The 12,842-nt window shown below is 36.2% G+C and overlaps 1 protein-coding gene across 1 annotated transcript; it reads right to left on the reverse strand.

Annotated features, from left to right (window-relative positions):
* Nucleotides 1-1,066: 1,066 nt before the first annotated feature.
* On the reverse strand, nt 1,067-6,909 carry LOC21392686. The gene is made up of 7 exons (XM_024166617.1): nt 6,652-6,909; nt 5,923-6,483; nt 3,842-5,092; nt 3,659-3,729; nt 2,454-2,927; nt 2,134-2,360; nt 1,067-1,452 (listed from the first exon to the last, which is right to left on the reverse strand). Exons 1-5 carry the CDS (start codon nt 6,760-6,762, stop codon nt 2,579-2,581), a joined length of 2,343 nt encoding a protein of 780 aa, XP_024022385.1. The 5' UTR covers nt 6,763-6,909; the 3' UTR covers nt 1,067-1,452; nt 2,134-2,360; nt 2,454-2,578.
* Between the last annotated feature and the right edge of the window lie 5,933 nt (nt 6,910-12,842).

The raw sequence follows: 12,842 nt of genomic DNA on the forward strand, positions 1-12,842 counted from the left end.
ATTCTGGCCACATTCAAAAATAAAACTTCTGTATATATAATAATACAAATATCCATAATTCTTCGGAAAATTCATTAATATTTTCGTGAAAACGAGGCAGAAATTCCCCGGATAAACTGTGAAAACGACACCACGTACAAATAACACATTTTGAAAAAGTACGAAAGAACAAGTGTGGCAAACCATAAACAAAATTTGCTGAAATCCAATCATTCACGCCTACGCCACACACTGGAAATAATATTCATCTTACAATCAACAAAAAGCTCAACTCTCACTCGCAAAATAGTCCTAAAAGTAACTTGATTTGCTAACATAAGTTTCTATTAGTGTATTTGAAATGCCATTTAAGTAGTTCATAAATAAGAGTGTCAATATGTCGTATTCGTGTCGTGTTTTGATTCTTTCTTTTTAAATTTATAATCAATCCGAACACGACCCATGACATAAAATTTTAAAAAAAATTACAACACAACACAACCACTTTACAGGTTAACACGACATGACACGAAAATAACATGCGACACGAAATTAACCCGTGAACTCAAAATTGACACAAATTATATACTTTTCTTTAATTTTTTTACATATTAGAAATAACTTAAAATTTATAACACGTTAAAATACAATAACATCTATCAAAATTAAACAAATAATAATATAATTATCATAATATCACAAATTCATAATTAAATTTAAAATATATAATTAAAAATATACATATGTTTTAGTTTTTAAGAATTTCGTGTCGTGTTCGAGTTAAACGGATCTAACCTAAAATTGACCCGTATTTTTCATGTCGACCCAATTTTGATATAAACCTCTTTTTTCAACCTTAACCCGTAAAATTCGTGTCGTTTTCAAATCGTGTTATTGTGTCGTGACTCATATTGTCAATTCTATTCACAAAAATCAAACACGCAAATTTAGACCCCGTTTATTTCACTAATTCGAGTTTTGTTACAGTAAAAAACTCTAAAAAACAATCACATCTAACTTTTTTGTTATAATAAAAAACTTTCAAAAACAGTCACATCTCAACTCGAATTAAAGAACTAAACGGGCCCTAAGAAATAAAGAAAAAATGTCAAAACTTCTCTGCTAATAAAGGGTTGAAAAAATCGCTCTAGAACTCCAAATTGGCAGAACACGTCCCATAGTATCATACTTGCGGGCACCGACTCATGTCAGCCCATCTGACAAGATGTTGGCCGCTACATAAGCATATCGACCCATGTATGGGTTCATTTACGGGATATTTATATTCTGTCATTATGCTACATTTCTAGATAGATTCCTCAACCCACAAACCAAACCTTTAAGTAGAATGATCTGGCTTTATGACAAGTTTAACTCCTAGGAATTCTCTGATATGCCATATGGTGAGAGCTTGCCAACCCCAACCTTTGATATATCTTGTGGACATAGAGCACAAAGAAGAAATAAGAGCACCTGCAAAACAAACATGATCGTGAATTTTATAAGGACATGGAAAGAAATAACTTCATCATACAGCAGGAACATTCAAATCCTAAACACCATTCCTTTTACACCTTTCTTTCCCCTCAATATTATGCTAGCAGATTGGCAATTAGTGACAGAGCTGAAAGATTTCGCGTGGACCTTCCGCATAAAATGACTCCAATTTATTATACTTAAAAATCCAGAAATCTGTACATAGTAGTTTAACATTTATTTTTAGCATAGTAACATTTGCTGGTTATAAATATACAACAATAAAAATTTAATGAAGTGATGCAATTTTTAAGTTTCTTGTGGAGAAGCCTTAAAGAGTAATCATCTATTGTTCAACAATATAAAACTCAATGGCAACATCACCGTCAGAAATATTGATTCTCTAGAGGTGTACTCGCAAACCTGAAATTTCTAAGGACGGCTGATGTTTAAAATTTGGATGGCCAGATAGTATGCACATATATAAAGTATGCATAAAGAACAACATAGACAGCATATAGCATAACATGACAAAATATATATAACATGTGACCAGAAAATTTAACAAATAAATTGAAATCAAAGATAAGAAATTTTTCCATTTAGTGTAAAAGCATTGGATCCATGTAAAGGAAAAAAATTGGACTTGAAAGGAGCAGAGTAGATGGAAAGACAGACCTGATGTTTTGAATCTACTACTACAACTTGCTCAATCTCCCCAAGCAGAACAGAAGCAATTTGCACACCAACATCCTTTCCAGCTTTGTGTGCCAGATTTATGATCAGTGGATATATGAACATCCGGAAGCATATGATCAAAAGATTCCACGAGCTGAATATGTCATGGAACGTTCAAACTGATTAAAGATTCTCTTAACCATCCCTTCATCAGTCCACGTGACTGCCTGCAAAGCAGAACAGAAAAGATGGATAAATATAAAAATCGATGCAAAGCTTAGAAACTAACAGAGTCAGGAAACTAACAGGGTTTTATGCACCTGGGGTCCACAAACTTTTGATGTTATGCACCTGGGGTCCACAAACTTTTGAAGTCTTGATTGTTGGGAATCACAACTATAAATAAATAAAAAGTTGCTCCATTGATTTCCTTCCTTTCTGACAACTAAGCTTTATTCTGTACCATAAATTTCCAAGTCATCCTTCTTTTTTTCCACCTCACAACTGCCATTTTCTTTGATTTCCACTTTCGGTATCTTTCTTTATCTTTCAACCATCTGCAATAATCCTTCCCAGGCTTGCATTCGACAAAGTCCGCTAGCTCATCATAATCAGGTTCCTTGCTGGGTTCTTTTGTTAGGTATTGGAGATAGACCTTTCCGTTGTAGGACTCCTCTGTTTCCTCCTCTACACCAAAAGTAGACTCCCTCGTGCACTTTAGGATAGAGGCATTTTGTGAAGTTTCTCCTATCTTATTTTCTGGTCTTAGAGGAAAGCGTGGAAGAGACTCTGACCTGGTAAATAGAAGAAATAAAATCACTTGGTCTTATAGAAAATGGTAGCCCACAAGATGTATGTGCCAGTTGTGGTCAGAATAAACAGGTGAAGAAAAAAGGTGACACCAGAAAGACTTTCGCCTTTGAAAGTTTTAAGACAAGATAACCGAGCAAAGTGCAATAATGGGATGCTACTATTTCTGGAAATTATAAAAAGTTCGACAGATATTTTCCACTTAAAACTGTGGAATACAAACACATTCATGTCTTCTTTCACAAAGAATAAAATTTGTGACCTTAGTATAGCAAATAGTTTTTCATGCTACAAGGACAAGCAGTAGGTGATTCGGTATGCACTGCAAAAAAAAAAGTTTTTAGAGACAACCAATTTGACATTTAAGTCCAATGGTTGTGTATCACAAATATGATGCATCAAAAGACTGGTAAGTCCAGTAATGAAAACTGCAAAGGCTTTCTACTATAGTTGCACAGAAAGAAGAACAACAAACGCATAATATGGAGAATTCAAGTGTAGAAGTCCACCTCTAGTCTTTTCACTTTTTTTTTTTTTTTTTTTGCAAATAATAACTCCATAAGCTAGACTTGAATGGATAACGTAGCAAAGATAGTAACGAACATTTTAAAAGAAATTGACAAAGAAAGGAAACTTAAACAATAGAAGCAAGAATTAACAGATTAACATGTTCAACTTAATTTTTACGTGGTGTACATATAACAGAAGCATGTACCTCAAACACATAGTTTGAATCTTCTTAATCTTTGAAACAATTTTTTGACTCGATTTCTGATCCACCAGGGCCTGCAACATTTAGCAATAGCTCAAAAGTGTGAAAAGGAGGGACTAGTGAGAAAGTGAAAAATAAGGGCAAAAGAAAAAAATACAAAAACAAGGGAAATTAAATGATATTCACCTCTTCAACTTTGACAGGAGGAGTGTAAGATGAAAAAGATTCTGAACCAGAAACAAGTAACGATCTCATTGTAACTACATTACCCTCTTCAAAAACATAGAGATTCATCAGTGTCTCAATCACAATTGCACAATTTTTCACCAACAAATCAAACCCACTCACAAAACTTAATGATAGCAAGCCTGAGAAATGCAAAAGCATCCACTTGGTGGTCTTATGCCTGATTCGATGAGTTTTCATTAGGCAAAATAATTTCTTCTGACTCGGTAAAGATACATTAAACTGCCGAAAACAGCTAATAACATCCACGATAAAATCATACTCCTTACATGACGAAGCATCTTCTAAGGCTTTCAAACAACTATAGTCTTTGGCATTCCTTAGACACCAAAAGACTATTGACATCAAACTGCTGATTAACTTTAGCATAGCAGCAATAAGACAAATATCTTGAGAACTTGTTCCCCCCTTTCGAGATAATACAGTATCGCTTATATTGTCCAAAAAGGCTCCAAGTAGTATGCTGTTCAAAATTGACGAGATATCATTTTTGCATGATTCATCAAAACCTTGTTGGCTCTCGTTTATGTATGCAGTGGATTCGGCCAGAAGGTCAGGTTTTTCTTTAGAAAACGTATTGGACAGATGTGACCTCCATAAAGAATCTGATTTACAAACTACATCACATACCTTCGCATTGGTAACTTCATGAATGTGATGTTTAAAAGAAGATTCATACCTTCTGCCAAATGAACCATGATTTGCGCAAGAATCTTTACTACCTATGGGATGACCATCCATAAGCAGAGTGGACATGAATCTAGTGTACAAGATGACGGACCTTTCAAATGCAGTTAGGTAACAAGTCATAAGTCTGACGGAGGGTCTAATATTTGAAGACATGCTAACACCAATTGCTTCAGAAACCAACAAAATCAAATGTGCCTGGAACATTTTTGGTGCTGAAAGAATGATGGGGTTCAAAAGCAGTGATACAGCCGCATTCAGGCTAAGATCAGGAACTCTAAAACGCTTGCAATCTCCGCAACTTAATCTATTAAGGAAATGCTCAAATCCTTGCTCATCAGAAAACGATATAATGAAATGAAGAGAAATAACCTCCAGCACACTTGCAATACCATCATTAAGAAAATGACCGCTGAAAAGCGCTCTGCTTGTGCAAGAAGCATAATCAACGAGCATGAAATACTCTCTCAACAATCTATGCATCGAAAGCTCATCTGCAAATACCTAACAAATATATTCCCAAATCAAGTTTCACAGATGAGTTGAAGTTTAATTGAACTTATCTAATATGAAATTACAGGAAGGAAGAAAGATTATTCTTATATCCCATTGCCTCAGGATCTTTCAGAGGTAATTCTTATCTTCCAAATCCCAATATGTGTATAATAACTGAATTATTGCGCAAAATTTCATCAAGCAATCACAAAAGAGTACAAAAGAATGTCATTTATGTTAGTGATGCGGGACACTATTAGAATAACCTTTTTGTTTTTTAAATAATTAGGAATTTATGCTATTTTAGAAATTGGGTTAGTTTCGTTATTTCATTTTGGTTTAGTTTCCTACTTTGTTATTTGGTAGGTCTGCCTATAATTTTGGTACTTCGTAATTTCAATTATGGAAAAGATTAATTAATAAATACTGAGATTAATGGTTTTCCTCCTCTTGAGCATTTCCCCAGAACCCCTTTTTTCTCCCCCATGGTTTTATATCTATCTCTCTGGTGATTCTTCTTCTCTACCTTGGTTTTATTCTTCTCTCTAAATTCTGTCTCCTACCAGGTCCTACACCGGGTAGACAAGGCTTTGGATAAATCACAAACACTGATTTACTGAAAGTACATCAAATTTTTCCTTCATTCAAAGTTCGAACCTAACACTAAAATTAGTAGGAAACAGAATAATATTAGGCGTACAAGAATATGAAAAATACACGCATCTCATCCTTCCAACTAACTTCTTTTTAAAGTTGAAAGCCATTAAAGTTGGTAGGAAAGCCGAAAGCGTATCGTAATCCCACTTAAGACAATTGAAAATATGATTTCAAAACCATACCTCAAGAATTGCACATAGAAATGGACGGCATGGCTCAGAAGGTTCCAAGATAGATATAGAAGCAACAAAATCCTCCGAAACAGCGGTGGCAGAAGTAGCATCACCGAAGGAGAATTCACGAGAAATGAACTTCTTGAAAGTGACAGGACGTTTCTCGTTTCCTCCACTTGTAACAAAGGATTTTAACTTCCCAAGTATCAACAGAAGAACTTGAAATTTCTCGAGCACTAAAGCTTCGTCAACCAAGGTCAAGATTACCATACAACATCTTAACAGAAGGGTCAGTTCATCAACATTCGCCCACACATCTGAACCTAAGATGGCATGCCCATTTTCTCGATTTGCAGAAACATCACACAAAGCAGAGAATAAGGTTTCAAACCTATTACCAAGTTCCTCAAACAAACGTTCAGCAACAAGGCTTCTATCTTTAGGTTCCATTTTCAACCCAGTATCCGAGCAGTTCGGAGAATCTTTGTTGTCGGAACACCCAATTGATTCCTTTAAGGACAAATTCACCAGTATACAGTACCAACTTTTCAAAACTGGAGGCTTTAGACCCTGAAATTTAAACATAAACAAAATTTTAAAACAAAAATTACCAATCGCAAGGAATCATGAAGAACGCGAACAAAAACCTAAATTGCCAAAAACAGGATACGGAAATTAAACCCTAAATCTCCTAAAATTCCAGAAATGTACGCATGTGAACAGATCAAGATAGCGGACCTCGGAGGATTGAATTGCAGAAATTAGGGTTTGGAAACCGCGAAACTGAGCATGAGAATCCTTTGCTGCGGTGGTGGGCTTGGAGCTAATTTTGCGCTCCTTGGAAACCATTGTTCTGGAACTATTCAAGAAACGCAGTACAAAAAGATTTTTTTTTATGTCAAAAGCCCTAAAAACAACGTTTAGGCGGGAGTCTGAGAAATCTCTCCACTCAAATTCACTGGGAATCGGTGGTAGGCTGTGGTGCACGGTGCACAACCCAAGGGCCCTGGACTAAAAATTGCTGACGTGTATGGTTTAGTCCCGATCATTGTACTTGTTTCAATTAAAAATTTAAGTTAAAAAGTAAATTTATATGAAAAAAATATTATAATAAAAATTTAAATTGTGATTCAAATTAACTAAACGAATATGGGAGTAAAAATGGGTTGAATTGATGTCCGCCGCAAGCGTACAGTATCAAATTTTGATAGTAAATGATGAGTGAGTATCGTTTCCACATAAATTAAGTATTAAATTGCCGCTAAGTACCGAGATTATTGTAATTTAACTTTATCTAGACAACCGAATTCAATGAAATAAAAATAGAATTAGAACAAAAAAATAAATACAAAAACAAAATAAAATATGGAAACTTTTATGCACAAATGTATTAGGGACTTGACTTCATCTTATCATTTATATGTTCATCCTATCAAACCATTGCTAGCTAATCCACTCAATTCATTAATCAATGGACCTAATATAACACCGTTACTTCTCTCAAGCATCAAACAAAGTCATATGCATGAATAACCAAATCAATATTTATATCTAGAGTTGTCAAATGGGGCGGGCCGTCCATGGATTGCCTGGCCCAACCCATAACAGTGCCAGATTCAGCACAGCCCGAGACGATATTGTTACGGGCTGTGCCAGCCCGGCACATTATATGGGCTAGGGATAGGCCTCGGCTTCTTAGCTCGCGGGTCAGGCCCGACCTGTGACAATCATCAACCCATTGAGGCACAAGGCTAAGAAATGATAAGTTGTGCAGTCCCACATCGCTTGGGGATGAAGATGGGTCTTGGTTTATAAGGAATGACACCACCTCCTAATGGTATGAGTTCTTTTAGGGTGAGGCTCAAAAGCAAAACCGTGCGGGCTCATGCTCAAAGCGGACAATATCATACCAGGTGTGGGTGTATGTCGTTACATATGGTATCAGAGACTCTACCCAGCCAAAAATGTGGTCAACGAGGACGTTGGGCCCTATAAGGAGGGGTGATTGTGACAAACATCAATCCCTTGAGGCACAAGGCCAAGAAAGGGTAAGTTGTGCAGTCTCACATCTCCTGGGGATGAATATGGGTCATGGTTTATAAGGAATGACACCACCTCCTAATGGTACGAGGCCTTTTAGGGTGAGGCCCAAAAGCAAAACCGTGCGGGCTCAGGCTCAAAGCGGACAATATCATACCAGGTGGGGGTGCGGGTCGTTACATGATCCTAGCCCTTGAAGCCTGTGATTCGGCCCAGGCCCGTGTTCGGCCCAGCCCAGGCCCATGTTCGGCCCGTGATGAAGATGGGTAAGTTGTGCAGTCTCACATCGCCTGGGGATGAAGATGGGTCATGGTTTATAAGGAATGACATCACCTCCTAATGGTATGGGGCCTTTTAGGGTGAGGCCTAAAAGCAAAATCGTGCGGGCTCAGGCTCAAAGCGGACAATATCATACCAGGTGGGGGTGCGGGTCGTTACATGATCCTAGCCCTTGAAGCCCGTGATTCGGCCCAAGCACGTGTTCGGCCCGGCTTAGGCCCATGTTCGGCCCGTGAAGCGACCTTCCAAGCACGCGACCAAGTGACCGTTAGGCACGCGATGGGCCCAACGGTCACTTGGTCAGAAATTGCTCAAAAAATCCTTATAAATACCCTTAAATCTCACACAATATTCACCACAACAATTCACTCTAAATTTCTCATCTCACTCTCAAAAAATCTCTCATCTTGTCTCTTTGATATTGCGTCTAAGCTTTTCTCTCTCGATTCATCAATTTCTTACTCTTTCATTCACAAAGTTCAATCAATTTGAAAAAATCCCGAAAAAAGGTATTATACTTATCAATTTTGTTACATAACATTGTATTACTCAAGTTTATTTATATTGTTTATTGTTTATAAATGAACAAATTAACATTAGTTTCTGTTTTTTTTTTTTTCAAAAAATGACCGCATCAAATATCCTTGATTTTCTTGTGCTCCCTGAGCTTTGTGATGTACCATTTTATGAGGATGAAATGTTGGCCCATAACTCCAACCCTACTAAACCATAAACTGTTCCAAATCCGGTTGATAATGCTTCGGTGCACAACGAGGAAGTTGGAGAACGCGACAGGGGAAAAAGACCGCAAACTTCTCCCGCATGACAGCATTTCACAGAGGAGCCCCGACAAAATCCAAAAACATGTGAAATGGAAATTTGTGCGGTATGTAAATATTGTAAAAAATACTTTTCTAATAAAAAAGGTAGGGGTATTAGTCATCTCAATAGACATTGAAAAGCATGTCTACCGTTGCACCAAGGTGGGAGTGTGGACTCCCACCAACAAACACTATCACTCACATCATAAGGGTTGTAAAATTTTACATACGACGCACAACGTGCTCCTAAGGTACTAGTTAAACTTTTAACTAGTGCCGAATTACCTCTTTCTTTTGCAGATGATGCAGCGTTTGAAGAATTCATACAGACGGGCTTCTGCCTACAATTTAAACGGGTAAGTAGAAACACAACTCGTTTTGATTGCATGAAAGTGTTTTATGCAATGAGACAATCTCTAGTTGATAATTTTGTAATCGATGAGGACAAACTGGACATCTTACAGTGGTGGAGGAGCAAGACCGATAATTTTCTAACACTGTCCATAATAGCACGTGACATTCTGAAAACTCCAGTGTCAATGGTAGAATCGGAGCAAGCATTTAGTGCAAGCAACCGAATTCTTAACGAGAAAAGGAGCAGAATGTATCTGGATATCTTGGAGGGGCTAATGTGTGTTAAAGACTGGGAAGATGCCATAAGACGAAAACAACACTATACAGATGATTCAATTCAAGAATATTTTTTGAACATAGACATAACAAAATCTTCAAGAATCAATTCTTCAATAGTGTAATTTACTTATCCTAGAATATTGTAGTTTTTTTTCCTTCACTAAGGTTTTGTCCCGATCTCCCCATGGGTTTTACTTGGCAAGATTTTTAACGAGACAGACATTTATGTGTACTTATTGTATTATTTCAATTCAATAAAATCACATCTTTTGGGGGCATATGATATATTTTCTTTTTTTTAATTAAATATTATAAAATAATTAAAATGACCAGGGCTGGCCCATGAAGGGCCTAGGCCCGGGCCCTACCATGGCCCTTATGGACGAGGACATGGACCAGTGTTGGGCCTGAAGGTCTTCCCTCAAGCCCGTCCCAAGCATGATCCTGAACTGTTCAGGGTCATGCCTGGCCCGGCCTAGGCCCGTGGCGGGCCTGGGGTCAGACATGTCGTTCCGGTCCAACACGGCACTTTGACACCTCTATTCATATCTAACATGTTTACTCATACACTCATTAAGTTTAACCCTTAAATTGGAAATCAAATGTCGATCGCCTCACAGCCTCACAACAATCGAAATCCTAGTTGATAATCAAGGTCTTGATCACCTATTGGTCTCAAATATCCTAGACTCTCAACGAGATTATCTAAGTGTCAATCTCTTCCCGAACTCACGACAACCTAGACTATGTTTCCCAATTCCGGACTATGAATCCATCTCTCCCGAGCATCAAAATCACAATCTAAAATTATCTAACTCATTGGCCACATAAATTAGAAACATTAAGCATAGAGAAACATAAATAAATTAAGATGTAATTTAACTAACAATTGACAAGATAATCAAACATGGTTCAAATAAAGCTACATCAAGCTCTAGAATATAAAGTCTAGCTCAGCATAAAGGAATCCATAAGGAAAATCACAAATTTAAGAATAAAAACTAAAAAAATTACAATAAAAAAGGAGAATGAAGAGAAAACTCTTGTAGATATGAGCTTCAAATATTCAAGAATTTCTCCCAAGCATTCTTCAAGAATCTCCCCCAAGCAATCTTCAAGAATCTCCAACTCCAAGCTTCTCTCTCTAGAAATTTTTGTGCCTCTCATCCTCTCTAAGTTGGGAACTAGGGTTTCTCTTGCTTAAGTATGCCCAAAAATAATAAATAACTTCATCTAAACTCATCCAAGGGTCAAAAATGGCCATCCAAAATGATCAATGGCCAAAAAATGGCCCAAAGGCACGTTTCAGCGCAATAAGGGACACGGCCGCGCAGCAGGTGGTGCACCAAGTGCGCTGCTAGCGCGTGCAGGCGCGCACCAGCCCCTCTTGGGCGTTTTTCATCCCATTTTGTGTGGCGGTTTGCGCAGGTCCTTGCCCTCGTCCATGGTTCATCCCGATAGCTTCCAAAACTCGAATTTTTTCCTTGTTTTCACCATATTTTCCCATTTATTAATGATTCCTATAAAAACACACAAAAACACATCAAACTAACAAAGACTCACAAATATTTAAACTCAAAATACTTAATTTATCGGTAAATAATCTCCTCGTCAATTGCACTAGATTTTAGGCTATCCTTTTCTTTGTCCAAGCAACATATCCCAATAATAATAATAATAATAACTCAAAATACATCCAAAGATGGAAACTCCAAATTAAAGGAAAGAACTAAAAGTATCACTAAAAATGGTAAAAATATTATTTATGTCACATATTTAAAAATAAACAATTGTCATTTAATTATTAAAAAAACAAAAAATAATAATGACACTTAATTATTTAGAATCACATAAATATCAAATATTTACAAAATCATCCTAAACCATGTACTTTTCTCATAAAAAGATGAGGCGTTTTTAATCGAAGTCGAAAAGAAGCTTTGAAAATGAGGTTGTCAATTATTCTCCTAAATTCCTTAGTTGAAGATGACCCACAAAGAAATAGAGTGAGCAATATCCAATTCCACTTCTCAACATGTAAATTTTAATTGAATGAAAGACTTTTTAATCGATTACCCTAATAAAAAAAGTAAGAATAAAAAATAAAGGAAGAGATTTTAGAGGAAAATTTTAAAAAGTATCCCTGAGTTTTAGCTAGATCTAACATTTATCCATGTGTTTTTGATAATTTTAAAGGTATCCCTTAAATTTTTAGATTATCCTAAAATTATCCCTTGTGTTTTTCTAAAGAGTAAAAAATAAAAATAAAAATAAAATAAAATAATCTCTTTAATTGATCAGAATACTAAAATAACCTCAATGAGTACTATTTAGATATTATTTAATTATGCAAATCTTTTAAAACATAAGTTTTAAAACTAAATAAAATCAAGAAAACAAAAGAGTTGACGTGTTTGAATGACTACGGTGTAGTGTTAAGTTTCGGAACAAGACTGATTTTACATGTCCAAATCTACCAGCTGTGTATCAATGACGAGGGTGTGAGATTTTGTGTGAAGCTAGACCAATTTGATTAGTTGAGTTTTATATTTTTTTCCAAAAACATAGAATTTATTTATTGAAAATTTACCTTTTTTCTTTAAATTTAGTTTCTTAGTTATTAGTTTTTAAGATAATGTTTAAATATTGATCATTAAGGTTATTTATGTCATTTGTAACAATGGTTATAAAGTGTGAATCTTGGCAATATCTTGGCAAAATCATGGCAATATCTGTTCTTTCTTCTGCAGCCAATTATCCTTCAAGCTTAATCTTCACTATAAAGTGTGAATCTTCAACAGATACTGAGAGTAAAAACGACATTCAAAACTGGAGATTGGGTCTCCCATTGTTGCCGTTGAGGCGGCCAAGATGATAAAAACGACAGCATCAGTTCCCTGCCTTAGGGTCAACTCTGGCTTAGTCAACCCTGGCGATGTTGGAAAATATTATAAACAAAAACAGAGATACAATGAAGAATAGATCCAACCGCATTTAGGTGTAAATTTTGATTTTATGGCCTTCGATTTTGTCAACATATTTAGAACTTGAAATCGGATTGAACAATGAAAGGGCAACATTTTTTGGGATTTGACATTCAAGACGAAGGCTTTCGACAGATTTCGACTCCAACAATTAACATCTTATTAGGTAGGT

Source organism: Morus notabilis, unplaced genomic scaffold, assembly GCF_000414095.1.
Source record: "Morus notabilis unplaced genomic scaffold, ASM41409v2 Scaffold1604, whole genome shotgun sequence".
NCBI classification, from domain to species: domain Eukaryota; kingdom Viridiplantae; phylum Streptophyta; class Magnoliopsida; order Rosales; family Moraceae; genus Morus; species Morus notabilis.